At 38.6% G+C, this 20,361-nt stretch overlaps 2 protein-coding genes across 2 annotated transcripts in view; one reads left to right on the top strand and one right to left on the bottom strand.

Annotated features, from left to right (window-relative positions):
- Nucleotides 1–11,713, bottom strand: part of si:ch211-197n1.2 (EF-hand calcium-binding domain-containing protein 6) — a 39,006-nt gene extending 27,293 nt beyond the window's left edge. The window contains exons 1-6 of the mRNA XM_034034866.3: nucleotides 11,076–11,713; nucleotides 4,755–4,864; nucleotides 3,523–3,623; nucleotides 3,353–3,430; nucleotides 2,767–2,940; nucleotides 1,831–1,968 (exon numbers count right to left, since the gene is read on the bottom strand). Of these exons, the coding sequence (XP_033890757.3) occupies nucleotides 1,831–1,968; nucleotides 2,767–2,940; nucleotides 3,353–3,430; nucleotides 3,523–3,623; nucleotides 4,755–4,864; nucleotides 11,076–11,430 (956 nt within the window). The 5' untranslated portion in view covers nucleotides 11,431–11,713. The remainder of the gene's footprint in view (nucleotides 1–1,830; nucleotides 1,969–2,766; nucleotides 2,941–3,352; nucleotides 3,431–3,522; nucleotides 3,624–4,754; nucleotides 4,865–11,075) is intronic.
- Nucleotides 11,714–16,558: 4,845 nt separating this feature from the next.
- LOC117420868 (ADP/ATP translocase 1) lies at nucleotides 16,559–19,905 on the top strand. Its single transcript, XM_034034582.3, has 4 exons — nucleotides 16,559–16,787; nucleotides 17,914–18,400; nucleotides 18,725–18,865; nucleotides 19,335–19,905. Exons 1-4 carry the CDS (start codon nucleotides 16,677–16,679, stop codon nucleotides 19,490–19,492), a joined length of 897 nt encoding a protein of 298 aa, XP_033890473.1. The 5' UTR covers nucleotides 16,559–16,676; the 3' UTR covers nucleotides 19,493–19,905.
- Nucleotides 19,906–20,361: the final 456 nt, after the last annotated feature.

Genomic DNA, 20,361 nt, shown 5'->3' with positions numbered 1-20,361 from the left:
AGTAACCGAATTAGAAATACATATTATAATGCCATTTAAAGTTAAACTATTAAAACACATTTGAGATAATGTTCATTTAATTAAATTTAACCAATTTAAGAATTAGTTCAGTTTCTGTCTCCAACTAAACAAAAAGTATTTTAGACACTAAAATATCATTTAAACTAAAGAATATAAATGTTTAGTTTATATAAAGGTTTTCCTACAATAAAAAACAGGGACTGTTAGGTTTGAATATAAGACAATAAAGTGTATTTAATAACTTTAGTACACAATAAACTTACTGGATGAAAAATAGCCTTGTCTTTTGCCTGTTTGTAGCAGAGCGGTGCTAGACCTGGAAAGCTCTTTTTGGCAGTCAAAGCGAGATTTACTTGTCATCAGCAGTTTTGAATCCAAGGCCTTTCTATAATGAGTAAAATTAACTCTCTTCATCATATCATAGAAATTAATGAAAACTAGGCAGCCGAGGCGAGCATTTAATTTAAATTAGAAAAGTTGTCTACAGTATCAGTTCTTATCAGGCAGGTAGTGACTTTAATTGGGATAATGTTTGAGAGCCAAAAAATGACTTCATGCGGTGAATTTTGAAAAGTGCTTACAGTGGAGTTTCATATCAATTAAAACACTAGTCTTGGCAAGTAAACAAGGTGTCTGAAAACCTGCTTGTGCAAAAACAGAGGTCAGGCTTAGTCCAAGAATGGCACAGTTAAATAAGGCTATTATATTTAGCATGTTCATTATAGCTTACATTTAAATGGAAATAACTGAATTGACCACTATATGCCTAGTACTTTCATGCAAGGGCTTATGATAACCCCCTACAGTCTTTGTTCAATAAATTGTTAACACACACCTGTATATGAAAGTAAACTAATCTGAAAAGGTGAAATATACTGCTCAGAGGAAATATATTGTAGACCCAGGTTAATATAATATATCATTAACTCAAAGATAAGAACTGTCAAGGCAGATTGATGATCAGATTTAATTGGGACTCCTGATGTATTCAATGAAGGGAAAATCCTATATAAGCCCAGAGCAAGATCCCATTTGATACCACTGATCTTAATTTTGCAAGCTGACGTGGTCCATGCTCTGAGGGTCTCTGAAAAACGGATTGCTGTTTGATCAAAGTCAGAAGTCTCTGCCTTTTGAAGACAGTTTTTATTTTTCATATATCCTACACTACACTTCCATATACTGGAAGGTAAACATATATTTGAATTTACATCTCTTTTATATTGGATGCATTGCTATAAGGTATAGAAATTATGTTTTAGTCTTAAGAAGAGTGATATATTGTACGTTATAGGATTTTGCGGTGGGCGTTTTAGCTTTTTGCATTTTATAGCCTGAAGGCTAAGCATATGATAACCATATTTGTATTACTGTATTGAAGTACTAATGCTGTTAAACCTGTAAAAGCACTGGATCGCCCAGATTGCTTATTAATTGGGATTTACAGTGGTCTGTGCAACCAACCAATCCAATTTTTAAAGTATTTAATAAACCAAAAGGAATACTAATACTGTTCTGATTCATTAAAACTTCAAATTAAATGAGTCTGTGTGATTTTCTTGATTATTAAAAAGTTGCCCAGTGCATGAACAAAACCGCTTACAGGAGTTTAAAACATCTCTGTCCTCCTTAAATGTCTCCCCTGGGTTTAAGAGTGTGCTCAGAGCATATATATAAATAAAAAGAGTACGTGTGATTCTGACAAAGTGAACAGCGTGCATCAGTTCTGTTATTGTTTTGTTAACTCAAACCACTATTATTAATTAGTAACAGTTAGCTGTTCAATGTATTTTCTTAAACAAATCCTACCTCTTCCACAGCTTTTCAAACTCCTCTTCTTCCATGTGAAAGCCCATACGATTCAACATATTCTGAAACTCAGGGGCCACAATTCTACTAGCTCCTCCTGGATTCTTTTGGGGAAGCAGCTCAGCAAGATCAAGGAATCTAAAGGATATATTGTTGCACAATTTTGCTTGTAACCATTTTCTAATGTCTGAGTCTCAGTTGGAGTCGGATTATTTAAATATAGTATGTATGTATAGTTGTACATAACAGGCCATTCAAAAGACAACAACACATCTGAACTTCAGTCTTGAAAAATCAGTTGCTTCAAGCCACTTGTTACAGTGCTAAGGCTGAACACCTTTTTAAGGTGCTAGCTGCCTTTGACTCAGTTACTGTGCTTCTCATGGTCCTCTTGAATAGTCATGGGAATTTCACATTTCATTGGGGGCTCTGGTCGACGCCATACTGAGTGAGTCTTGTGCTTCAGAACCACAGATAATAGCTTGGAAAGAAAAATACATTTTTTTTGTATAGTGTACATATATTGTTGTTTTGTACAGTTTCTGATTGCATGCATATTCTTTAATTGGGCTCTTCTAGAATGGAGGCTCTGAGTTTACCAATCTTATAATGTTTGGACAGGATGTTAGTAAAACATATTTATTTATGTGTTTATTTATGTGGTATATTTGACATTGTTTTGCTTGTTTATATGCATCTTAAAGTTTTCTTTTTTCATATCATGTTTTTTCTTCTCCCAGAATGGTTTCCATTTTACTGCACTCCCATAACCAGAATGAAACATTTGGGGAGGGTGGTGGTGTGCATATCGAATGTCTATATACCGTAAACTCCATATTACCATATTATGGTCATCTCACTATTAAGACCACACCCTGCCAGCCCCTTTTAATTATAAAGGACAAGATTGTAGTGAGCAGGGTCTGTATATTTTACCTTTGCTTTGTCTTTTCTTTTAGCTGTGCATGAACCTGGGCAGCAGTCATCAAGGCTCTGCCATTGTACCGGTTAACTGTGTTAAGCCATGCTGGGGCTCCTTCAGCAACTGGGTCTCTGACTGCTGCATACAGCTCTTCAAATTTAACAATGGTCTTCTCAGACAACTGAAGCCTAGGAAAGTGTTGAAATTATGGTAAAAAAATGCCAGGTTACAAATAAAACTGCAATAATGTCTGTGACATACTGTACATCCCTCTACCACAGCTGTATTGACAAACTTAGTGCAGTCCGTAAAAACATAGCATATCATCATGATCTACATTCACAATGTACACATGTAAAAATGCACGTTACCCTCAATATGAGACATGCTGCTACCCTCAATAACAATGTCCTAAGCAGTTTTCATAACCACTGTTTGTCAGCAAGTTCTCTACCTTACTTTAGGTGACATATGTTACCAGCTTCTAGTTTAGTTTAGATCTAACATTTGGTAAAACAATTACATTGCATTCCATGGCATCTATAGCCAAAGCATTAGTTTTGAATACAGTCTGGCTGTAAGTTGTTATAGAATGTGTACCTTAAAAGTAGCTGCTGATATTGTTTGGAGCTAATAAATCTTCCAAGAAGTTTAGTGAGGACCATAAGCAGCACATCCCTATGAAGAAAAAACATTGTGAGATACCATTGCATCAGGTTTGTCTTTCTTGCAAGGCAATCGTGCTTCTTGTAATCAAGCATGCACTGTACCTGTTAACCTGCCCCTTTCCTTCAGGATCGTTGTTTTTGAACAGCTGCCTCATTGTAAAATATCCCCCAGCTCTCATTTTCTCTCGAAGCAGATGCTCCAGCTAACAGAAACAAAGAAAATAACTGCTAATTTATACAAACAACATACTAATTAAAAACTGTGTAAATACAATATCAGTACATTGTGAGTTTCCATGTGGTTCCACAGGATATTGCAACATGTCTGAATCAGGACTATAAGCTGAAATTCACATCCTCTGCTAGAGTCCCAAGGGGTTTTTCAAAAGCATTAAAGTGTAGCTATGGAAACTAAACAGGTATGTTGGGAGGGCCTGAGTACTTATGTCTCTTATGTAAAAGTGTGCAAAACATGACTAACTAATGGCAATCTTTTGGCAGTTATTTTAGAATATATTTTGACATTATGTCAGTAGTGGGTTCATTATAACCAAATATCTAGGGTTTTATTGAGTATGAGAGTGAGAGCAGTTTGGTGATGTTTAGCACACTTGCTCTTTAAAGAATAAGTAGCAGGGTTCTGAAAAACATAGTGTTACACATCCCCATGTGTTGCTACAACTCTTTAAATAATGTACCTGTAATTTTTATTTTCATTGTTAACATCCTGACAATATTTTACACATACCTTTGAAGTCTGTTTCAAAGCTCTTTTCAAAATGGCCGCTCTAGTGCACTGATAGTGTACGGATTATTGCCCACATTGTCAAACAGGTAACACAGTAATAACAATCCATGATGTGGTGCAGAAAATAAAAGCCAGAGCACTTGTTGTATGGTTTTTTTTTTTTTTTATCGCTTCCTCTAGTGATTTAGAAGACAGATCTCACACCCTAGTGCACTAGAGTGGCCATTTTGAAAAGAGCTTTGAAAATAACTTTAAAGTTATAAGTGTAAAAAGTTGTCAGGATGTTAACAATGAAAAGAAAAATTACAGGTATGCCTACACTATTTAAACAGTTGTAGCAATACGTGGGGACGTGTAACGCTGTATTTTTCAGAACCCTGTTACTTACTCTTTAAGGACCTACATGTAATATATCTTAGTCTGATAGTCTGATTTCTCTTTTCTGATTACTAAAAATACTATCTTAATGTTCTGTATGGTGACTATTATCTGGACAGTTGTATTCTTTTATTTAAGATTAGAACTCATTACGACTCCCATACACCATGGATTTCATTTTGATGTAATCTAAAAATCAGTAACATACCTCATCCACCTCAATTCTGAGCTGAGTCCCGGGGCGAGATACTGTGCTTGCTCGGCTGCTCGTCTGACTGACTCTGCTCTCAGCGCGGCTTCCAATATCAGCTTGCTGACCTGTCGTTCATAGGAAAGACAATCAGCTGACTGCTGCCCAAAATTCTATTGTTTTTGTAATTGAAAGTTTGTTGATATTGATTGATGTATTGATTTCACCCCAGTGCTTCTGTAAGGCTACAACAGAGACAGAAAGTGAATTTAATTGGGATATTGGTAGAAACTTTTAAATCTACAAACAGTAGCTAAAATGTAATAGGTCTTCCCCATAACAAAACATATGGTAGTGACGATATATTCTTTATCCAATTTATTATTAAAAAGAATTGACAGACCTTGTTAAGATTTGCATAAAAGTAATAGAAATCAGATTGTTTCACACCCACTGAAAAGACTGGTGTAGTGTTAGAAAGTGGTACCACAACTTGATCTGTGTAATGTCAGAAAGTGGTATGTTGCTATATTGAAACTGGTACACTATCAGATTTCGGTACAGGTGCAATCAATTGCAATCTGATGGGTGTTTTCCTATTGTCAAACAGAGGTACATTTACCATTAATTATACATATTTTTTGCAAACTTAAACTGGAAACAGACAATCAATTTCTCTAAAAAGAAAAAACCATTCACGAGGAACAAGACAAAATGAGAAGTCCACCGCAAAGTTGCACAAGTAAAAAAATATGCATACCACTTTTTAGCGCGTACCTGAAAATAACACTACACCGGTGTAGGACGCCCAACTGTTACGTTCAAAACACTCTGCTGCGGTTTTAATTCACGTTCATAACACTCCCTTTCAAGCCAAAACACTACAGCTACGTACACCGAAAACACTCCCCCCGAACACCATCATATCAACACACAGTTTAATACCAATACGTAGGCTACATATACCATGTTTTCTAATAACTGCTTAAATAAATAAAACCAGCTACATTTAATAAATTTAGCCTGTTAGTTTTATTTCGTCAATGTGTTTTATTGTTAGCAGACTATATAAAATAGACATGTTCTATCAGTATGTACAGGAGTTACACTTTAGTATTGTAGCGATGTCAAGAAGGAAAACACAAGGCAAGTTCTCAAGGGCTAAATTATTTTTTATTTCTCTAACAAGTTGCATTCCAGTCATGTCCACAGCTTCTTCTTCTTTTTAATTTGACCCTGGTATCCTGCTCACACTCCCTTTTGTAGTGGAGCTGGAGAGAGGCAGTGTCCGCTCCAGCCAATCCGGAGCTAGATACCTTACCTGGCTGGAAAGTCCCAGGCTGAAAAGTCCCAGGCCGGAAAATCCTAGGCTAGGAAGTCCCAGGCTTCCAGCTCTGGTGAAATTTCCCAGCCCAGGAATCCATAGAACCTTCTAAAAGGGAGGGGCAGCGACTTGGGGCAGCGACTGCACTTGCGCTGCTTGTTGTATACCCAGAACAACTTGCTGGCTCGAAACGACCTTCCTTTTGCCCGAGTGTCATAGTTGTGCTTCTGGCAGCGGCCTGCCGCTTGAAGCTGATCCCAGACAAACTGGTGGGCGAGGTCGAGCTGGTCTTGGAGCCTCCGAGCATACTCCGGTCCCGGGGGAATCGCCTCAGAGTCAGGTGGTCAGCCAAACACCAATGCTGCCGGGGTCCGTAGCTCCCGTCCCAGCATCAGGTGGGCTGGGCTGCAGCTGGTGGACTCCTGTACAGCTGAGCGACATGCCAATAGGACCAGGGGCAGCTGCAAGTCCCAGTCAAGCTGGTGCGTGGCGGCCGTGATGGCCAACTGGGTTGACAAGGTCCGGTTAAACCACTCCGCTAACCTATTGCTTTGCGGGTGGAGTGGAGTGGTCCTGGTCTTGCAGATCCCCAGCTGGCTTCACAACTCCACCATGACTCGGTACTCGAAATTCCGGCCCTGGTCAGAGTGGAGCTCCAGGGGGACCCCGAACCGGCAGACAAAGCACTCCAGCAGTGCAACCGCCACAGCCTCCGCTTAATGGTTGGGCAGGACATACACCTCTGGCCACTTTGAAAAGCAGTCCATGGCAACCAGGACAAAGTGGTTCTCCCTTTCAGAGTGGGGGAACCACTCTGAACTCAGTGAAGGCTGCCTGGCAGTCAGGGCCCCACAGAAACATCTCGCCCTTCCTCAGGAGACGGTTCAGGGGGGCTACCTTGTCTGCAAAGTTGGACACAAATCAACGGTAATACGAGGCCAACCCCAGAAACGCCCTCACTTGTTGCTGGTTGGCAGGAGTGGGTCAGTCCCACAAGGCACTGATTATTATTATTATTTGTTTATTTAGCAGACGCCTTTATCCAAGGCGACTTACAGAGATTAGGGTGTGTGAACTATGCATCAGCTGCACTGTCACTTACAAACACCGAAAGACGGAGCACAAGGAGGTTAAGTGACTTGCTCAGGGCTACAATGAGTCAGTGGTTGAGGTGGGATTTGAACCAGGGATTTGAACCAGGGACCTCCTGGTTACAAGCCATTTTCTTTAACCACTGGACCACACAGCCTCCTGATCTTGTCGGCCTCTGTGCGGATGCCTTGACCCCCAACCCGGTGTCTGAGGAAGGTGACCTCCTTCCTCATGAAATGACACTTATCCAGGTTGAGCTTGAGCGTTGCAACACCTGTTGGAGGGATGCGAGGGCTTTATCAGAACGCCCAGAACGTCTCCCTTTTGTGGGCCATCTCTAGCGCCTCCTGGAGGCTCTGGGGGTGGAGAAGGTGCACTTGAATCCGCAGCAGTCCAGGCCCCAGGGCCTCCATGAATTGGTCCCGAGCCAGCTGCTCCTGCACAGAGGATGGCATGTGCATGAACGCCCGGCGAGTCAGATCCTCAATCGCCACGGCCAGTTCGAGGAGGGGTTCCCCTGCCTTCCTGGACTGACTCGGGAGCTCGTTACGCAGCAGCCCTGGCTGTCGGCTGCGGCCAAACCAATGCCCGAGAGCCCCACTCAAGGTTTCAAAATCTGACTGCTGCTCTGGGTCTAGGGTTGGCAGGCAGGGTAGGGCGTCCTCTGCTAACCTCCCCCCCCCCTCGCAAGTTGAAGAGCCTTCTCGCCTTCTTCTCCACGGTCCACTCTTCCAAACAGGCTATCAGGTTGAACTGGGCAAGGAAGGTGTCCCAGTCAACCTTCCTGTTGAACCAAGGGGTCTTTAAGCCACTCCTTCTGCCACCTCGACGCCTCGGGGTAGACCCCTCTGCCGTCGCCTCTGCCTCCTCGTCCTCAAACTCCCGGTCGGCCTCCGGATCCGACGACGATCCCCATCAGGCCAGTGGAGAGAAGATGGACTCTTCCTTCTTAATCATCCACGCCATCCCACTGCTCACACCAATGTAGCAATTTCAAGAAGGAAAACACAAGGCAAGTTCTCAAGAGCTAAATTAATTTTTATTTCTGTAACAAGTCGCATTCCAGTCATGTCCACAGCTGCTTCTTCTTTTTAATTTGACCCTGGTATCCTGCTCCCACTCCCTTTTATAGGGGAGCTGGAGGGAGGAAGTTCCCGCTCCAGCCAATCCAGAGCTAGATACCTCACCTGGCTGGAAAGTCTCAGGCTGACCACGCCCCTGATCCGTAGGGTGCCCACTTCCTGGTTGGTGACGATCAGTCAGCGCGCTGGCCCCGCCCCTCTCTCCAGCCTGCCTTGGGACCCGCCGTTACAGTATATTAATAACAAGTGGCATTGTTATAATATTAATTAAATATATTTTTTGTTAATTAAAAAAAAGTTTTATTAAACCAGATAACATATTCAAAACATATTGTATAGCAAAAACATTTGTAATCCCTCAAGAATGATTGTTGTTTTTGGAGCAAAATAACTCAAACCAGTATACTTGAAAGGAGGTAATCCATTAGCCATAGATTCCAATTTGCTGTATTTGTATTTGTGTGTGTGTGTGTGTGTGTGTGTCTGTGTGTGTGTGTGTGTGTGTGTGTATCTGTGTGTGTGTGCATTTCTGAATCTAGTACTGTGTTTTTTGTCTTTAATGTGTTTATAGTTCATTTTTTTTTTTTTTTTTTTTTTTTATTTCAACTCCCTGTATTTTGATATACAGTACGTTTGTAAAGTTACAGTTTCTATTAGTAAATTGTTATCTTGGTTAATTCAGTTAGCTTTAGCTGAAAAACGTTTGGGGGAAATACAAATGTAATTCCATAACTGTAAAAAGCAATGCAAATGCTTTGAACTTGCTATACCGTAGTGTTGTGAGCGTAAGAGTGTTTTGAAAGTACATAGTGTGGTGTTCAGAACGTAGAAGTAGAGTGTTATGAACGTGACCCAAGTGTTTTGAACTTGTACTAAAAACACTCAGAGTGTTTTGAACGTACGTTGAAAACACTCCCCATAGTGTTTTGAGCGTACTGCACCGGTATGCTGTCATTAAATAAATAAATAAATATAGGAACAGTGACATCTAGTGGTTTGTTGCAATAATAAATGAAACTTTATCACAAGTTATTACACTGTATTACTATTTATAGTTTATATATCTTTTTTGGTTCCATGCATGACCTTCTGTGACAGCAAAAATTTAGTATCTATAGGAACCTCTTGTTTTCAGTCATCCTACTATGCTGGTACTCCTCATTTCACCCTTTGTCTTCTTTGTGGTGCTTTATTTTGTTTTCAAATCGATGTAGTTACCTCAGCACTAGCAATATTATCACTGGTATACCGGTATTGTGTTTCTTTGCTTGTGTTTTATACTTCAGTTTAGAAAACGCTATGCTGTGGCCCAGAGAGGCTCACTTAGCAAAAGCTCTAGCGCTTGAGAAATAAACGGCCCCAGAAGACTGCATTATTTTCTGCGTCTAACAGGATGGTGTATGTTCAGTTCGGGAGGCAGCGTGTGTGCCTTCTGCTCAAAATAACTTTATTATACCAGTTTATGTCAACACACTATAAAACCAACGATGTTTTTTTTTTTTTTTTTTTTTTTTTCTAAATCAAGTTAATTTTGGAAGCGTTGTGTGGCTGGATACATTTCTTTAAACCCAAATTGCATTTGCAGGTTTATCATGTAAAAATACGTGTCTGTTTGCCTCTGTATCAACATGGTGATAACTGAAGATACATTTAAATAAAAAAAGAAGTCTCTGCGTAAGGTGGCGCAAGTCTCCCTCAGACTGTAGGCTAGACACAGAACTTGAACCAAGTTGCTTGCCAGCGAAAATGACAGACAAGCAAATTGCTGAGTACCCACGTGGCCTACAAGTTAAGCAGTTACGCCCTTGAATACAACGTTATATAGTTATAAACATCCCATCGTTTAATTGTTTTGGGTGAATTCAAAGCGCCAGATCAACAAAAAAAATGCGCTGTTTAAGGTCCTGAAATGATCACAGGGCAGAATTTAGAAGACTCTCGATTTCACTTTGGTTCACCCCGAAAAGTAAAAATCAACCGCCAATATGAATAGACCACAATGCTTCATAACTTTTATAATTATTAGCCTAATCACAAAACAATAAATATAATGCTTGGATGATTATCCTGTTAAGCCTAAGCAAAATATAGTACAAAAGGAAACTGTACTCTTTAGTCAGAAGGATTACTTAAAACCAACTGGTATTAAAAAAAAGAAAGAAAGAAAAACACCGATTTTCTTCTTTACAATAGTTTCAATTGTGTTAAATAACCAACTGCTAGCTACGGCACATCTGTCGATAAGAGTGAATGGCTGCGCGGAATGGCTAATTAAACAATACGAGGGAGCAACTCGGTATATACGGCCTCTGAAGTATTTTGAATTACACCATAAACAACGCGGTATAGTGCCAATAAAACGAGGATAGGATTTACGAATCCAGAACATTGGGTCAAACCTCGAGCCTTGGTTGAAACATACGCAAAAAAAACCCCCCAAAAAAACAAACAAACAAAAAAAAACTAATAGCAGCCTATAGTGACAAGTGGGCAATAATGAAGTATGACGTGCGTGAGCCTACATGAAATATAAACAAACTAGAATACCTACAAGTGTCTGATAAGGAATTCACATAACGGCAATCTACAGTAAACAGTCTCCAACGCAAAAGGGTCATCCCATTATATTTTAAAACAAACTATAGAAATCTGTCTATAAGGTGGGAGTACTTAAACACGAAATAAACTATAAAACTGAGGAAAAGGTCGAGTCAAATTACCATCAAACTGTTGTTATTATTTAAAGAAAGTGGGCTTTAAGGTGTCCTTTATTATGCGTACTGAGTTATTTCATACATTGCTAGTCTATCACTTTAATAATACATTTGCCAGATTACTTACCAAAGATAGGTAGCCTGGTTTTGTTGGGATCTGTCACGGGTATCACCTCCACACCTTCTGGGATGTGCTGTAGTGGCAGCGGGCCAACCCTTTCAGTGTCGGGGTCTCTTCCAGTGAAACATCTATAGCTTTTTGAAGACTGGCTCCGATATAAAGTGTCGTGCCTCTCCTCGTTCGCAAGTGGTCTTCCCTGCTCGGCTTCGCTCTCGCTCGGGTTTCTGCCGCTGGCTTTCGAGAAACCTCGAAGGGAGATGGTGTCGGGATCTCCGAGCCTCGACAGCGGGTGTTGGATTGTTGGGAATCGGCAAGAAGCAACCGAGGAAAGACGACCTGAAATTCCTGCTGCAGCCATCATTTAGATATTTTTCTTTTTAATACTGTATTTATTTTGTATTTGTTTCAAGTCACTATATAACTTCCTTTTTTTAAATAAATTATGTTTAAAAAATCAATAGAATCTATTTTTTCGTGAATGCATTGCTTTTGTTTTATAAGAATGTATTTTTTTTCCTGTTACCGTATTTTACTCTACAAGCATTGTATTCAGTTTACCGAAGGCATACCACCATTCCGGTAGACGGTGGAATAAACTTTCTTTGGTGTCCGCAATCTGTTCTGCCTAGTCTTGTTTCTTTCTATTCAACAGTGTGAGGTTGCTATAGGCAACAGAAAGAGACTAAATCCCCTCCCAAACAACATTGCGTATGTTAACACATTGAAAGAACGAGCCTGGCACAGTGGTGATGTACTGTTTGATTAAAACCAGCTTGACAAGTACTTCACACATTAATATGATGCCTATAGAGTTCTTACTAAAGATTTCAGATAAGCACTTATTATTTGACTACTATAGTGTAAAAATAAGTATTACCTTAAAACACCTTTTGTGTTGTTGTTGTTGCCACATTTTTATGTTACAAATACATTTGCACTATGAAAATAAATGCACAAATGGGCCTACATTGATTGGACAAAATATTCAAAAACACTTGGAATTTGAAACATTTGTATAACCAGCCCCTTATAAAAGTATCTGGTACGATTTAAACACCTTGCAGACTTAAAATCTGTGAAGTTCTATTAGTGTTTCTGATTTTTCTGTCAAACCCCAAATGCAAAAGGTGTAATTTGGTTTAAATGAACAAAAAAACATGCCTTCGGTATTGTATACAACTGATTAATTACAGTTCTCTATGAAAAGTACAGTTCTTTCCAACTTTGTTCTTTTTCGCGTGTTTTCTATGATTGTTGCTACCCCACTGATGAATGTGAAACATAACTATTCTGTGGTTGCTATGCAGCTCTTGTGCGCACTTGATACACCAACAAACAGCTGCCAAACTGAAAGTACAGCAATACTGAAGAAATATGAGCACTGGCATGAGTTAAACAGGGAGACCCTCAGGAGATTATTGTGCTCATGAAAACTAAGTATTGAAATATAACTGACTTCTAAAGAGACAATGCAAACACAATATTTACAGATGGCAAACACTCCCCATCTTCAATAAAGGAAAAGTGTCAGTTAAGAGATTTTGTATGATTATATTAAATATTAAAACATAACAGTATTTTTTGGAGCTGCAAGTGGAGCTAATGTAAGTGATGAGGATGTTTAGAGGCCTCCAGTCCCCTGTATTGCAGGCCCCCTGCATTGCAAGTCCCCTGTCATTGCAAGTGAATTTCTGCAGGAACGCCCAGAATTACATATTCATTTAAGGCTAAAGCGCAAATAAGAACTGCGGCTGCAAGTGTTCATTAAAGTGATCCTAACAGCGTTGCGTTTGTTTAGTACATTTCAGCTACACTTCCAACTGGTTTGCATGTGGTTTGCAATGATTGTGACATACCAACACTTTAGGACATCTACCCCTTAGTTTATTGCATATTCCACAATGACCTTTTAGCACCTTAGTAGCTTCTAGGTAGCAATTAGTGTCATAGCACACACACAAGAACCTGCAGCCATGGTAACAACGCTAAGGCAACAACTACATTTGTGGTGTGGCGCTGTCCAGAAAGAACAATAAATAACATTAATTGTGCGAAGATGGATTTATTTGTCCAAGCGCTGCCCTTTTAAAACGTGAAGCCACTTTGTAAAAATAGTTCTTGGTAAATTAAAATATACAATAGGGAAATACATTGAGGTAAACAGTGTTCTTAATGTTTGCTGAGTTGTAATGCAAGAGCTGTTACAGTTTAATTACAGGTCCTTGTGTTTCCAGTAACCTTTCTGCAAACTCAACATCAAACCCTAAAGTAGTCAAAAGAAACTCAGTGTATCGTATCCAAGTAACAGTCTGAAACATACAGTACTACCCCTGTAGCAATTTGATATAAATGTTGTCAGTGTGCTATATATTTTCAAATAGCAAAACCAAGACATGCATAGAAAAATGCAGCCATTATACTTTTTCAAGCATTCCTGATAGCTGAATTAATTACAAATTATTCATTTAAAAATGTAGAGGCGTGCCGATTATTAAAGAAACCTGTTAGTTGTACATTAGAATTCTCTGTCACCATTGCATAATGTGATCACTTTTTACTTCTGATAAGAATGTTGACATTTTTTTTTTTTCTGGAGTCTGGAGTCATCCGGTACAACAAGAGAGTAATTGTTGCTTTTCTTTCAGAATCTTGTTGTAATATCCTCTTCAGTCACTGCATGCATATTGTACAATGTTAAGTTTATTAATGTTTTATGTATATGTACAGTATAACCTGTTATATCCCACCCTGTACACTCTCTATTAATCGATGGACCTCTGGCATGTGTCATTTATACTTGCTGCTACCAACTTGGTACTGCTGGAGACTGATCAATGCACATTTTATTAATGGTCAACAACAGTTTATTCAGCTTTTAGCAGGACAGAATGGATTCATTTGCAGATCAGACAAGAAAAGACCGTGCTTTGGGGAATTCAGTTTCAGTTTTTACATGCTACATCACTTCACGTAACTGCCCATGTTAAATAAAAGAAAACAAGGGATTTATATAATTACTGTACCGTTAAAAAGCTGAAACGGTGCTAAAAAAAGAAAGAAATAGGAATAGACTGAGAAATCACAGTAAGATTTGTTTAAATTGCTAAATGCTTTATTTCACAATCATTTTCACAAATTTTCTACGTGCAGTAGTCTATTGTACCTTGGTACTTTAGACACACTGGTCAGTAGCGGAGCAATAGCAGGTGCAGGTGCACACGTGCCCACGCACTCAAAAGGGGGGGGGGGGGTTCGAACGTTTTTATTTATTTCTTTATTTATTAACAATGATAATATCCTTCGCATTTATATTTACAGATGTTACACATTTGCATAACTGTAGCTGCGGGTGTGCGGTGCCAGTAATTCAGATTGTATCCTCCCTCATTTCAACAGGTATCGCTATTGTCTTAATTATCCTAACTTTTTTTCTCCCCGAGGCTAGTACGATCGAGGCACGTCTTCATGGAAGGTTTTGGGGTACTATTCAGCACAGATATTTGCAGTTATATTCTGTGTGCACGATTCATCCTGTAGTTTAGACGGAAGCTGTCGGGCGCTGCTGCGGGCACCAAAATAAACTACAGCAAATCAACATGCCCAGGTATTTCTGATTTAAAAATAATAATAATAATATTACAAAGAAAAAAAAAACAACAAAAAAAAAAAACGTTTTCCTATGTGAGACAATTTCTGCACATGTCTGCGCAGAATTGTGAATTCTGTAGTGATATCTGTGATCGCAGAATTTGGGAACCCTGGTAGGATTGGTGATTAAACCTGTTCGTTTATGATTACAAAAATAGTGTTGGATGTAAAGATGCACGCAAAATAAAATAAATTAGGTGAGTAGAAAACGTTCTTATTACGTACTGTTTCATACATGCTAATATTCAGACAATTAAATATAGTTAAAAATGAAACACTTGATTTGGTATGTTTGATGTTTAGAAATAAGGATTAAATTAACGTTTGGGGTGGGGGGCCCACAATAAGGTCCTGCAGTGGGGCCCATCTTCCTCTTCCTCCTCCACTGACACTACCTGTCCCGTCGTTACCAAAGCAACTACAATAATATATCAATACTCTGATTGAGATACGATCATTCTACATGTGTGATACGAATACTTTTTTTTTTTATATATACAAAAGTTCTGGCAGGGAAACTTCTCGAACCACATAGCGTTCACACAAACTGTTTTAAACGTTTCAAAAAAATTACATTTAAAAATCGGGCTGTTCTCTAAATCTACCTTTATGACTTTGAACTTTGAATCCTAAATACCTGCCATGAACAGACATCCTCATTCCTCATCTATGGGACAATGTGACCTACCAGCCTCCCCCAGCCTGTAAAGTCACATTGTCAGTTGATCTGAAGTTTTAATTGAATGGCTTAACCACTTTAAAGAGGGTACGAAGTAAATCTGAATAACAGTTTCTCAAGCATCCAGGCAGTTCATTCCTTTTTTTTATTTTTACTCTATTGGTCTCTCCTAGTATTTCACGTCTGGATTTCGTCTGTATACCTACAGCACTAAGGTTGACTGCTGGTTAATCTGGTGATCTATAAAAGGGCAGCTTGAAACAGCTCCACATTATAAACTATGTCACTGACATTACACATTGGCGTGAACTGTAGCTGTTTTCGAAATATGTGCTATAAAATTGAGAAGTTATTAGATATGAATAAGTACCTAAACATGATAAGCAACTCAGCAGAAAAGCTGTAATCACTTTAAAGGTTTTAAGATGAATAACATGCAAAGTACGGTATGTATCCAGTATGTATCCATATTGACTTTGACATTGAACAGCGTTTTTGACACCAATGGCACTTGACTATTGTTCAAAAAAAAAACATACACATTATTTATTGAATAGTCTAAAAGGTTACGCAGATTTGGGTAGAATATATACTTGTTCAATTTCGCCTCAAGGACAAAACGCAATATAAGACATACTGAGAACCGGCTTTTATTCGAGATATTTACCAGTTTCACAACGTTATAAGAAGCCGCGTATTTCCAACAACAAATATGTTGTCTGTAATAACATTAAACAGGGAATATGAAGGGTTTAAAACACATTGATTTTGTCATGTGCTTATATATATATATATATATATATATATATATATATATATATATATATATATATATATATATATATATATATATAGTTAATGTTAAACCGTTAATTCTTAATTCTGTCTGGTGGGTGTAGTCCAGGCTTCCCACTTTTGTTCGTCCTCACGTCAACACGGTGGAGTTAGTACATGATGTGCAGAGGCTCAGTGAGGACATGATAACTTTAATTTGCCCTTTAAACGTCCCCAATTCATCTCTTAACTTACTTTGATAAGTATGGCGTTTGGAATGAACTGTGACCTGGGAAATTTATTTAGCAGCACCAATCTGAAGATGACCATCTGGTTCGCCCCAACCCCCTGTCTCGCGATAGACAGGTTGTATATATTAGGAAAGAAGGAAAGCCATCGTCCATTTGAAGGGGAATAAAGTTGCAGGCGGGTACCTGGGTGGAAAAGGGCACTGTTAAGTCTGACACTTCTTTTTTAGAGGTAGATTTAGATACATTTGATTCAGAATGAGTGACCAAGTAATTAGCTTTCTGAAGGATTTTCTGGCCGGTGGTGTTGCTGCTGCCATTTCCAAGACAGCTGTGGCCCCTATAGAAAGAGTGAAATTGCTGCTGCAGGTAAGATCTTGCGTTGGTATGATTCCTTGATAAGAATTATATATTATAAAGCATGAATATGTGCTGCCTCAAATACTGAAATTACATTGTTCTATTAAGGAAAAACAAACTAAAGAGAACTTGTGAGCGCAGTTGCCTTAACACTGTATCCTGGTGACTTGCACCAGTAATTATGGAGACCGCTACATCTAGTCTAAAACTCTGCTCCTAAAGCCGACTGATAATTAGGTCTTTGGCAGTGCTTAATTTGCTGATGTATAAGAGTAGTGGTATATTTAAAACATGCTTTTGGAAATTGTTTTTAAAGATTGAAAGACTGCTGTGAAGTGACAGAACTGCACTGGCTTCTGTTTCTAAATTTAGAATCTTTTCCCATTACGCCATCGGGGTTGCTTTAAATGGTGCTGGTTTTAGCACAGACAAGAGACGAACGAAACCCTAACCCGAACTTGTAATTAATATATGAATACATCAATAAATAAATAAATAAATAAATAAGAGCGAGAACTTGTTGCATTCAGTGAACCGGCCGGTTCTGCGTAATGTGGCAGGCGAAGATGCAACATCAGGCAACATAAAGTCACTAAATACACCAAGCTGTAGCGTTCCTTGAGATTGCTTCTGAAATGTATGTGTCCAAAAAAACGCTTTGGCTGCAGTGATTACATTCTACAGACTGATCATCTGTGTAAAATACATTGTATAAGACACACAAAATAATTCACAATGTTATACATTCTGTACTTACAAATAGTTTCTTATTCTAAATTTGAAACATTTCGTTTTAGAAAACATAACTAAAAAAAAACGGCCCAGTCTTGAAAGTCGACAACAAACTAACTAAATATGTTGTTGTCGCCACCCACCCCCTATATGTGTGTGTGTTTGTGTGTGTTTTAAAAAGGTGGCAATGGAAGGGTTAAACCATCATTTGACAAAGTGGGTAACTTATAAATATACACAATGTTGCATCTCATTTGTAATGAATCACATCAGTTAACCATACAGCACACTTTTATAGTGATATATTTTACATATTTTATATATCTATATTTATCTGCTAAAAGTGACAATATATTGAGTTCAGCAGCTGCATTGCATTTATATTTATTTTGTCTGCCTCTAGGTCCAACATGCCAGCAAGCAGATATCAGCAGAAATGCATTATAAAGGGATCATGGACTGTGTAGTGAGGATCCCTAAGGAGCAAGGTTTTATCTCCTTCTGGAGAGGCAACCTGGCCAACGTGATCCGCTACTTCCCCACCCAGGCCTTAAACTTCGCCTTCAAAGACAAGTACAAGAAGGTCTTCCTTGGAGGAGTGGACCAGAAAAAGCAATTCTGGCGCTACTTCGCCGGTAACCTGGCGTCTGGCGGCGCCGCTGGTGCCACCTCGCTGTGCTTCGTGTATCCTCTTGATTTCGCAAGAACCAGGTTGGCGGCCGATGTGGGTAAAGGCATGAGCGAGAGAGAGTTTTCTGGTCTGGGCAACTGCCTCTCTAAGATCTACAAGTCTGACGGCCTCAAGGGTCTTTACCAGGGATTCAACGTTTCAGTCCAGGGTATTATCATCTATAGAGCTGCCTACTTTGGAGTCTACGACACTGCCAAGGGTAAGAGAAGTACTATTCAGTGTACGCTTTGCCGAGGGCACGGTGTTATCCAAAAAGCAGTACTTGCAAGATATATGGTTTCCTTTTATATGATTATATTATCATTGTGATCTTGAAACAAGCGCTTCAGTGGTAAATGATACAGCTTAAAATATAACAATATGCAGGCCACATTTTCACTGTTGGACAACTTTTTGATATCTACTTCTAATTCTGAAGCTCGTGCAAACCTTTTCAGGAGGTCTTATTATACACATAAACTATGTAAAATTGTATTTAGGCAAACTTCAGACACAAATCTAATTCTCTTCGTTGCGCGTTCAGGTATGTTGCCGGATCCCAAAAACGTGCATATCGTCATCAGCTGGATGATCGCACAGACTGTTACTGCTTCAGCTGGTATTGTGTCATACCCCTTCGACACAGTCCGTCGTCGTATGATGATGCAGTCAGGTCGCAAAGGAGGTGAGCTATAAACTTATGCAATTCATTAAAATGAAAACCGGACTCAATGTCTTGTGGATTCAAGAATATGTGGTCCGTGTTCTGCACACCGTTTAGATTGTGTAAAAATACAAATAAAAACTTTATTTTGTTTTACAATTGATTTCTTTGAAGACACATTTCATGATGAAAAAATGTTTGTTAAAGTCTATTATCACCTATTTGTGTTTATTGATGGTGTTTTCAAAATGTAGGCTATATTTACATGCACACAGATTAATTTACTGCGTTAAATACATTAAATATAACTGATCAATTAGTGTACTGCATGTGCATTTTATATAACTTTATTGATCCTGTACTATCTCACTTGTGCCTTAGATTAATTAAATGTAACTATTAACCTTTCGAATATAAAAACGTGTTGAACAACTTTTGAACATTATACAGGTTTTAATGCTTAACTGATTTTTTTATCTTGTATTGACAGCTGATATCATGTACACGGGCACAATTGATTGCTGGAAGAAGATTGCCAAGGATGAAGGCCCGAAAGCTTTCTTTAAGGGTGCCTGGTCCAATGTATTGAGAGGCATGGGTGGTGCTTTTGTATTAGTATTGTATGATGAAATCAAGAAATACACCTAAATCTCAAACATCCCCATACAATGAAGATCATAGTTATATTATACTGTTGTGAAACTGTGGTTTAATGGACAACAGCATATTTCCTAGGGAAATTAGAATAGGTCTTTATTTATATAAACAGCAATATAAACAGCAATATAAAGATAGGAAGTCGTACTACAAATGAATGGTTGTCCTTTAGATCACAGCAATCTTGTACGTCCTAAAACCATTTAATCCAAAAAACTGTACATATCTTGCCAAATGCACTGTTACATCAATGCATCTTGTACTTTAGTAGTTCATTTCCATGTGAACAAATGCTACAATACAATGCTGCAAAAAAATCCTGTGTATAGCATTTTTTCAAAGGTTTGACAAACTGCAAATATTTTTGTGACTAATGGATTAAACATTTATCTATTTGACTGCTACTTATACTGCCTTCTGTCATATTTTCATTTATTAAACAATGTAGGTCATAATGGACAGATGCCTCCACTATATCCTTAAATAATTAATTATTAATTATTTCCAAAATAACCCCAAATGTTCCCATAGATTTTTTATTGGTCAAAGTTTTACAGAAATGGGTAGGTAGACACATTTATCAAGCATTCCATGATAAACCAAGTCAGCAACTTCACCTCTGGCTAGGTTTTAAATTAGAATGGAATATATGGAAAATATAATTTTGAAAGTATAACAGGTATGGAAATAATACTCCCATTGCATAACAGTTTGATCAAGTCTGGGTTTTACTATGAGTTTAAAAAGACAGACCTACACTAAACCTGTAATGGGTGAAACTGCTATGCAATATGAGTCTTATTTCCATCTCTGTATAACTAACTACTAAATCACTAACAAGAGTCAGGAGGACTTAGTTG

Source organism: Acipenser ruthenus, chromosome 1, assembly GCF_902713425.1.
Source record: "Acipenser ruthenus chromosome 1, fAciRut3.2 maternal haplotype, whole genome shotgun sequence".
In the NCBI taxonomy this organism is placed as follows: Eukaryota; Metazoa; Chordata; class Actinopteri; order Acipenseriformes; family Acipenseridae; genus Acipenser; species Acipenser ruthenus.
Note: the sequence above shows the minus strand (reverse complement) of the source record. Positions and strands in the feature narration are given on the sequence as shown.

What these genes read in the sequence shown, in the direction of transcription:
- LOC117420868 (XM_034034582.3), top strand. Translation starts at nt 16,677, where the DNA reads ATGAGTGACCAAGTAATTAGCTTTCTGAAGGATTTTCTGGCCGGTGGT. An exon ending in GAGTGAAATTGCTGCTGCAG is followed by an intron (nt 16,788 to 17,913) that starts GTAAGATCTTGC and finishes GTCTGCCTCTAG; the next exon opens with GTCCAACATGCCAGCAAGCA. An exon ending in AGTCTACGACACTGCCAAGG is followed by an intron (nt 18,401 to 18,724) that starts GTAAGAGAAGTA and finishes TTGCGCGTTCAG; the next exon opens with GTATGTTGCCGGATCCCAAA.